Source organism: Camarhynchus parvulus, chromosome 28, assembly GCF_901933205.1.
Source record: "Camarhynchus parvulus chromosome 28, STF_HiC, whole genome shotgun sequence".
Taxonomy (NCBI): domain Eukaryota; kingdom Metazoa; phylum Chordata; class Aves; order Passeriformes; family Thraupidae; genus Camarhynchus; species Camarhynchus parvulus.
Window position 1 is genome coordinate 5,135,905 of NC_044598.1, and position 8,528 is coordinate 5,144,432.

The following is an 8,528-nucleotide window of genomic DNA, read 5'->3' on the forward strand; positions in this document are numbered from 1 at the left end:
CAAGGAGGCATCGCAGGGGCACATGGGGCCTGGCACCACGGCAGGCTTGGGATGTGCTCCTGAGAGCTGAGCCTCTCCTCAAACACAGCCTCCCATATTTCCCAAAATTTTTATTTTTAGAGCAACCGGGCACACAGGCACAGCCAGGTCAGCACTGCTGCAGCCCTGGGGGCCCAGAGAGCTGTTCACAAAAAAGCTCAGAGCCCCAAACTGCCAGGATGTGAGGCTGGGCAATGCCATGTTCCCTTCTGCTGCTCCAAGGGCTGTGGCTCTGGGCTGGGCTGTGCATGCAGAGCGATTCAAGGCAGCACCAGGGAAAAGCTGAGGCAGGTCCCCAGCTTGGTGCAATGTGTCTCACGGAGAGTTTGCACCATAACAAGCCTCTGGCCAAGCCATGGGAGTAGAGAGGTGCCAAGAGTGCTTCTGGCCTTAAGGCTGAGTCTGGGAGTTGCTGGGTATCCCTCAGGGGTGCCAGTGTGGGGTCAGTGCTACTCTGGGGCTCCGCTGGCTGAGCTCTGCAGTTGAGCTGTGCTTGCAGCACCATCCCCACCTTGGGAAAGGCACTGTTGGTGAGTGTAAAAGTACAATAGTCAGTGACTGGGTGGGGGGAACTTTCACACAGAGCCCCCTCACCTCCCACAAGCACAACGCCAAGGTGAGGGACCCTGTGCAGCAGCAGGACAGGCACTGTGCAGGCACTGTGAGGTGGGGAGAGGTAATTGGAACGCGAGAGGTGCCCAAAGCGTGGCAGCACAGGCCTTGATGCTGCTCAGGCTGGGTATCAGCCCCCAGTGTCCCACTGTGTCCTGAGTAAAACAAAAGAGGTGCAGACTTAGGGCCTGCTGAGGGCTTTGCTGCAGGGCTGGGGCGGAAGGCAGAGCCAGTGCTGCCCCTGCAGCCCTGGGCTCGCTCCTGCCTGCCCCAGGCACGGTGGCTCAGAGGAAGAGGGGCTGCTCCTGCCCTGTCAGCAGACGGTACGTGGAGGCTGGCATGGTCTTGATGTGCACCTGGACAGAGAGGCAGAGATTAGAGACCCCAGCCTGGGCTGGAGGGTGCTGGTGCACAGCTCTGAGCCCAGCAGCTCCGTGGGGCCCAGCTCACCTCGCTGACAGCCTCGGTGAGGATCTGGATGATCTTCTCGTGTGGCGTGGCCACCACGCTCTGCCCGTTGATCTCGATGATGCGGTGCCCCACGCGGATGCCGCCCCGCTCCGCGATGCCCCCGCGCATCAGGCTGCAGATCTGGGAGGGGGGAGGGCTGTGAGAGCAGGGCTGTGCCCACAGCCCGGCCCTGCCACCACTGCTCCAAACCCTCACAGCCCCGTAGGCTCTCGGCCAGAGCTCTGCCTGGGTGCAGAGCTCCTCCAGCCCCTGGGCACGCAGTGAGGGCAGGGATGTTCCTGGGCATTGCTGCCACCAGCATGACATGCTGAGCTGGGGCCAGGGCAGCCCCCAGGATTTTGTCCCCCAGCTGACTCACTGAGCCCTCCTGCTCCCCTCAGGCTGGGGCTGCAGAGACTGAGCTGCTCCCTGGACATCTCCAGTGCTAGGGGGAGCACCAGCTGGTGTGCGAGGTGGCCATGCCACCCACCCACCCAGCTCCCACTGAGCCCAGGAATGTCCCTCTCTGCCTTCCCAACACAGCCACACAAGAGCCCACGGCAGGGACTAGCTCAGGCACAGGGGACAGCAACAGCTGTTACTGAGGTCATGCCCAGAAAGCCAGAAAGAAGCCACCACCCTGAAAGCAAACAGCTACAGAGCACCAAGAACAGGGATACAATCACCAGTGCTGCAGAAAGGCTGTGAGGAGCTTTTTGCTGTGCACAGCAGAGCCCTGTGACCCCTCGGCCTGGGCAGGCACCTGCAGCGTGGGAGCTGGATGATGGTCCCTGGACACAGCTGGCTCTGCCTGTCCCTCAGCAGACCCTGGCCCAGCTCCCATCCCACGGGCACTCACCACACCGTTCTCAACACAGAATCCCAGCTGGTACTTGGAGTCGGGGCGTCGGATGACAGCTGTGGTGACAGGGGGACAGTGCACAATGTTCAGTGTCACCTCAGTCTGGTGCTTCAGCTCCTGGAAGGTGGGATGGGGCATGGTCAGATTTTGGAGAGCTATTCAGACTGGGGGATGCAGTCCTCCTGGGGGAAAAGACAGACTCCCACATGGATTTCTGTTTCACAACTTCCCCTGGTTTCCCCTTTCCCTGCCCCCTCACTGGCTTGGAACCACTGGTGGCTGCCCCCCCTCCCCTGGAGACCAATTCCTTTTGCCCTGCCCTTAGCTCTGCCCCCCACCCCTTCCCCTTTTTAAGCTGCCTGCACCACGTGGTTGCTCTCTTTCTTGCCGGGTTCCCTTCAGCCACATGTGATATACTTTGCTGAACTAAAACCTTGCAAAAAGGAGCCTTTCCAGCCTCTCTCACTGAGCCAGCTGTGGTGAGTGTTGTGTGTGGATTTGACTGCATTGCCTAAATGTTAACCCAACCTACTTTTCTACAGGAGAGGTTTGTTGGGAACAGATAATAGGCAGCAGCACCCACCATCCAACATCAGCATTGCTCATGCGAGGGCTGAGGATTAGCAACTTGTTTCAATGGGGAAACTGAGGCACACAAAGGGATACTGCAAATGCAAATGCAGGGACAAGAACTTACAAACCCAGCCCAAGACATCCCTGCCCCTGAGGCTATGCTGTCCTTGCTTTCAGCTCCTTCCCATCCTACTGAAAGGTAGATGATGCAACAGGTTCCCTTCAGGACAGGTGCCCTCCTCCTCCTCCACCCTCCTTTTCAGGCAGGGCCACAGCAAGTACACTGCCCAGCTTTGTCCCTTTGTCCCCTGCCTTCCTCCAAGCACTCTGAGCAGGAACTGCCACAGCCCAAAGGACAGGTATGACCTCTGTACACCTGTCTCCAAAGCTGGGGGCCCCAGAGGAATCCTGGTGTCACAGACACCTCCAGATCATTCAGCCCAGTCCCCATCCACCCGTGGGGTGAGGCAGGAGGTCACTGTGCCCTGGCTCACCCGGATGATGCTCTGGCAGGTGCCCAGGGGCAGCCCCACCAGGCTGGTGCCGTTGACCGACATGAGGCGGTCCCCGATGCTCAGCTCGCCCGAGCGCTCCGCGGGGCCCCCGTGCATCAGGTTGGCGATGACCACGGTGGGCAGGATGGAGCCCCAGCCCGACTCCACAACAGCGATGCCCAAGATCTCCCCCTTCTGCTTCCGGATGCACACCTGGGGGGTGAACGGGTGGGTTACAGTCACAACCTGCACCAGATCCGTAGAGTACATGTCCCAGCCCACAGCTGCACCCACAGCTGGCTAGGATGGGGTCTGGTTTTGGAGGGAGCACCTCAGCTGCACAGGGAGCCACAGAGTGGATGACACAGAGGTGCCAGTGGGTTCCCCACATTGTCCCCACCCCTCGGAGCAGCTCTTACGTCCTTGCAGTTCTCCTGCCGGGAGAAGTGGGTCAGCTCGGTGTTGTGCTGCTCCTGGTCCTGCAGGGCACGGCTGTACTGCTGTGGGCTCAGCTCGCTGGGGTCGATGCTGTTGGCCTCCAGGAAGCGCTGGTAGGCCACGCCGAACGCCTGCCCGATGGCCTGGGCGATGACCTGGGCCTGGAGAACCACAGGGGCTGTTCCTGCCTGTGCCTCAGGGCTGGAGCCAACAGCTCCCAGTGCCCTGCGGTGCCCAGCACAGGAACCGTGCTTGGGAGCTCCAGGGTGTCCTGGCTCCTTCCCTGCTGGAATGGGCCCCTGTGTGGAGCCTCCCTCCCCTCCGCTTTGCTCGCTGGGGCTCTGCAGGGCACAGAGATGCTCAGGCCGGGCTTCTGCCTCTCCTTAGTGGGGAGGGAGGGCTCTCTGCTGCAGCCCCAGCCCAGAACACCCAGTTATTACACTGGGATGGGATCAGGCCCCCAGGGCCGCCCGCCCACGCCAGGGACCCGTGTGCTGCCTCACATCAGGCGAGTGGAAGACGTGGCAGATCATCTTGTAGAGCCGCTTCTCCTCCGCCACCTCCGAGCGCCGCGGCAGCTTCCGGCGCGCCATGAGCACCACGAGGGAGCCAATGTCGGCAATGTAGGAGATGGTCTGGAGGGAGTGGTCCATCATGGCCTCCTGGCAAGGGGAACAGGCAGAGAGTTCAGCCCCCTCGTCAGACCACGTGGGCACCGTGAGCCTGTTGGCACTGCAAGCAGGAAGGGTTTGGCTACGGTGCTGGGATGTGGCACAGCTGCCCAGCACATGCTGGGCAGAAACCATGTCTGTGCCAAAAGGTACAAACAGATTCTTCATCAGGGACTCATTTGTGTCCCTGGGTGTCGCCAGGGGACAGGGCAGCTCTTCCCTTTCGCTATAATGCAGAAATTAATCCTGAGGCAAAGAGCTCTCCAGATTTCAAGCCTGGGTTCCCCAGAGCCCAGTCTGGGTTCCCAGCAGCTCCACAGGGTGCAGGTCGCATGGGAAGCCTTGTGCAGCCACACAGAGAGGCAAGGACATGACACAGGATGGCTATGAAGTGACATGTCCCCTCCCAGACATGTGTCCTCATCCATAAGCCATCACTGGGCAAGACCCTGCTGGTGTGGGAGCAAAGCTGAGATCCTGAGACCAAACAGGAATGTTGAAGCAGCCACAGAGGCACGAGGTTACTGCTGTTCCTACTCACCTGAGTGTCGGCAGTGAGCACCTTGATCCTCTGTGTGGAGACAAACAGATCCACCTCTGTCATGGGCTGGGACTCCCCCTCGGGTGCCTGCAGAATGATGGAGAGGTCACAGGACCCTGCTGGGACTCAGCCCCACAGCCAGGTGCTGTCTGGCAGACCCTGGGCGCTGCCCCACACCCACAGGGGGCAAGGCTCGGGGCAGCCGTGCCCCCCATCCCTCCTGCACCTTGATCCTGTCCACGGCCTCCTGGGCCTGCGCCATGCGGACGCTGGTCGGGGGGTTCCTCTCCGAGGCCAGCTGCGTGGAGCCCAGGTACTTGGCCCCAAAAATCACACCATCCAGCAAGTCCTCTGGGTCACAAGGGCCTGGAACTGAGGCGTTGGGAGCGACTGAGCAGAAGCTGCTCCCCCACCTCTGAAACTGGGGGTTACCAACTCCTGCTGCCTTGTTAGCTGCATTCCTACACACAATGAAGCAGCTCAGTGCTTGCTACATGGGCACCTGGCATCACTGGGGGACCAGGGCTGCTTCCCTGCTCCCTTGGGAATACATGGCATCCTGTTCCCCAAGTATAGCCCCTCCCTGATCCCTGACACACCTCCATTTCCTCAGCAAACCCTCAAACAAGCCACGTGGAGCCTGGTGCACCTGCTCTGGGTGGGTGCAGAGTGGCTGTTCCCTCCCTAACCGGGACCGGGGACCACACCCATTCAGGGTCAGAGCAGGTGAGGCAGGACTCCTGGATGCTCTTGCTGCTCAAGAACAGAAGCAACTCACCCTCTTTGAAGGCTGGGCAGCATGATGGGGATTCCCTGTTCTGCAAAGCAATGAGAGAGCAAGTGAGGCTGTGGCTGGGACCTCAGGGATTCAGCCTGACTGGCCCTGGAGCAGTGGGACAGCAAAGGCAGAGTGTCCCTAGGGATGGGGGATATGGCATAGGGTCCCAGGTTTGTACAGGGAGGAACAGGGTCCTGGGGCTGGAGGGGAAGATGGCACAGGATCCCAGGACCAGAGGGGCTCAGACCCACCAGCCTCTGCCCCAGGGCACACATGAATCAGCCAGCCGTGCAAGCATTCAGGGCCCAAGCTGGTACCGAGGGTCTTGTCCGGGCAATCTCGTAACGCAAGGCCCTGTAAGACCTGAGAAAAGTCGTCCCTGGCTGTCCTTTGCCCCCATCCCAGACCCCAGGAGGGACCAGAGCCAAGGGGCATGTCCTGGCTCCTGATGCCCCAAGGCAGCGCAAGGCACGGTGCACTCACGGTCACAGCACCCTGAGGTGGCTGCTCTGTCCCAGGCACCAGAGCGGAAGGCAGGGCTGCCCACGCCGGCTCTGGGGAACCTTCCCGAGCACCCTCGCAGGCAGAATCGTCCTCACAAAGCCCCTCTCGGTAACACCAGCTGCCAGAAGGTTCTTCCTCTGAGCTCTCTGGCCTCCCCAGCCCTTCAGGCTTCTCCACAGCGGCTGGTTCCTCCTGAGCCTGCAGCATCTCCAGGTTGGCCCCAGCCAGGACATCGGAGTGGGCCAAGGGGGTCTCGGCACCAGCCTCGGGCAGTCCCCCCTCGTAGCACAGGAGGCTCAGCAAGTCCTCCCGGTCAGCCTCGGCGAAGAGCAGCCCGTGGCAGGGCCGGTGGCAGGCGGAGTGCTGCGGGCAGCAGGGACGCGTCGCCAGGCCCCGGCCCGTGGCCACGTGCAGCGGGCACGGCCGGCACCGGCCCGGGCACTGCCCGCGGCCCCGCGGGCCACCAGCGCCCGAGCGGCATGGCCAGCCCTGCTCTGGGGCGGACGGGCAGTCACGGAGGTTGGGGTCGAGGGTCTCAAGCTGAGCCAGCAGCCCTTGGATCTCCGAGGGTTCGTCCTCCACATCCTCGGTCCACTCGGCCCTCGGCGCGGGGGCGGGCGCGGGGGCTCGGGGGTCTCATCCAGCTCCATGCTCGCGGGGTCGGCGCTGCTGGGGGTCCGGGGGCGCCCCGTGCCCCGAGGGGCGCTCCCGGCGCCGGGCTCCCAGCGGGCAGAGCCCTGCGGCGCCTCGGGCACCGCCGCCGCTTCCATCGCCCCTCCCAAGCCCCGGCACAGCTCGGTCCGTCCGCCCGCTCCCCCTGCGAGCTCCGGGGCTGCGGCGGTTCCCGGCCCCTCCGGCCCGGAGCCGCTGCCGGGCTGCGGGGCGGTACGGGAGGGCTCCTCCGGCCGCCCGCCGCCCCCACAGCGCCCAGGGGCGTCCGGTCCGTCCTCCGTGTCCATGGCCCGCGGCTCCGCGCTCTCATCGCTGCTTCCGCCGGGGGCAGGGAGCGCGGCCGCCTGGAAGTCCATGGTGGTGCCGGTGTCCGTGGGGCCGACGGCCCGGGAGGGGCCCGGGCCGGGTGCACTCGGTCACTACCGGCGCCTCCGGCCGGGACGGGACGGTCCCGCCGCCGTTTCCGTTCGCCCTGCGCAGGCGCGGCCGCGGCCCCGCCCCGGTCCCGCCGTGCCCCGCGCCCATGGCCGCCCGGGGGCTGCTGCGGGCGGCGGGAGCTGCGCTCCGCGCCCCGGCCCGGGGCTACGCCAAGAAACCCGGTGAGGCCCGCACGGGCACCGGCCCGGCCCGCGCTCCTCGGTCCCGGCTCCGTGTGTTCCCGCGTCCGTCCTCCCGTCCCTCCGTGCCCCGGTCCCGCGCTTCCCGGCCCTGCCCTGCCCTGCCCGAGCTCTGGGCCCCGTGTCCCCCTCCCAGGGCGCTCCCCGGTGGTGCCGCCGGCCCAGCTCCATTCCTCGTGCCCCCCACTCTCACCCGGCCCCGGTCCCTGTTGGGGCCCCGCGATGCCCTTGCCCTCGAGTCCCCATCCCTTCCCCTGCCTGCGTCCTTCACCCCCGGCACACCCCCTGCCCTCACCCGGCCCTCACCCTGCTCTCATCCTGCCCTCACCCTGCCCTCATCCTGCCCTCACCCTGCTCTCACCCTGCCCTTTCCCCACAGCTGCCAAGTCCAAAGGCAAGGGTGTGCCGAAGGAGGCGTTGAAGGGGCCGGAGGTGTGCACCGACCCCACCATGCTCGCCACCCACGCCATGGGGGTCAACTACTTCAAGGAGGGTTCGGAGGTGGCCCTGAAGCCTGAGTCCGAGTACCCCGACTGGTGCGTGCTGCCCCACTCCCCTCTGTGTCCCAGAGGTGCCATCCCAGGGGCACAGAGCTGTGTAAGAGGGACAGGGTAGTGTTCTGCGAGGAGGCAGACTGCCCCTCTGCACCCCAGACACCTTCCCCAGGGTCAGGAGACGGGAGTGGGTGCACTGTGGATGTGGGGTGAGGGATCTGCACATCCTGGTCACTCATGTCCATTGCTCCGTCCTGTGCTTGTCCCTTTGTCCTCCTTCCCACAGCCTCACACCCTCTGCATTCACCCCCAGGCTCTTTAAGATCCACCTTGGGCCCCCCAAGAAGCTGGAGGAGCTGGACCCTGACTCGCTCGAGTACTGGAAGCGCCTGCGCGAAAGTACAACACATGGCAGCGCAACAGGTTGAAGAAGGGCAAGAAGCTGTAGGTGCTGCTGAGCTTGGGGCTTCCCTGTGTGCCAGCACAAGTGGCACTGGGACCTGCCCTGGCTTTTGGTCTCTTCTCCTTGCTGTAAATAAGAAATAAATCTCTGGTGAGGCTGATATGTGTTATAAAGGCTGTGACAACCAACACCCTTTGCAAGCTCATGCCGAGGGCTGAGGCAGCACAGGCCACGAGGTCTCAGTGTGTCTTTTCATACAGAAGCTCAGGTTTTGGGTCATGGAGGGAGCCCGCACTGCACACGGGTCCTGCTGCTGTACCACGGTGGCTGGGGCTGAGGGCTCCATGGGGATGTGGGGTGGGGAATGACCCACCCGTGTC

At 63.6% G+C, this 8,528-nt stretch overlaps 2 protein-coding genes across 2 annotated transcripts; one reads left to right on the forward strand and one right to left on the reverse strand.

The window, feature by feature from the left end:
• Window positions 1-106: 106 nt before the first annotated feature.
• Window positions 107-7,095, reverse strand: APBA3 (amyloid beta precursor protein binding family A member 3). The gene is given in 11 exon segments (XM_030966862.1): window positions 107-1,007; window positions 1,102-1,242; window positions 1,961-2,080; window positions 3,031-3,243; window positions 3,450-3,629; window positions 3,972-4,130; window positions 4,681-4,767; window positions 4,907-5,052; window positions 5,459-5,498; window positions 5,942-6,568; window positions 6,571-7,095. Coding segments are annotated over 11 exon segments (2,205 nt in total). The 5' UTR covers window positions 6,991-7,095; the 3' UTR covers window positions 107-935.
• A 37-nt stretch (window positions 7,096-7,132) lies between these two features.
• Window positions 7,133-8,306, forward strand: MRPL54 (mitochondrial ribosomal protein L54). The gene is made up of 3 exons (XM_030966863.1): window positions 7,133-7,233; window positions 7,631-7,787; window positions 8,059-8,306. The coding sequence occupies exons 1-3, from the start codon at window positions 7,158-7,160 to the stop codon at window positions 8,171-8,173; spliced, it is 348 nt and encodes a 115-aa protein (XP_030822723.1). The 5' UTR covers window positions 7,133-7,157; the 3' UTR covers window positions 8,174-8,306.
• Window positions 8,307-8,528: the final 222 nt, after the last annotated feature.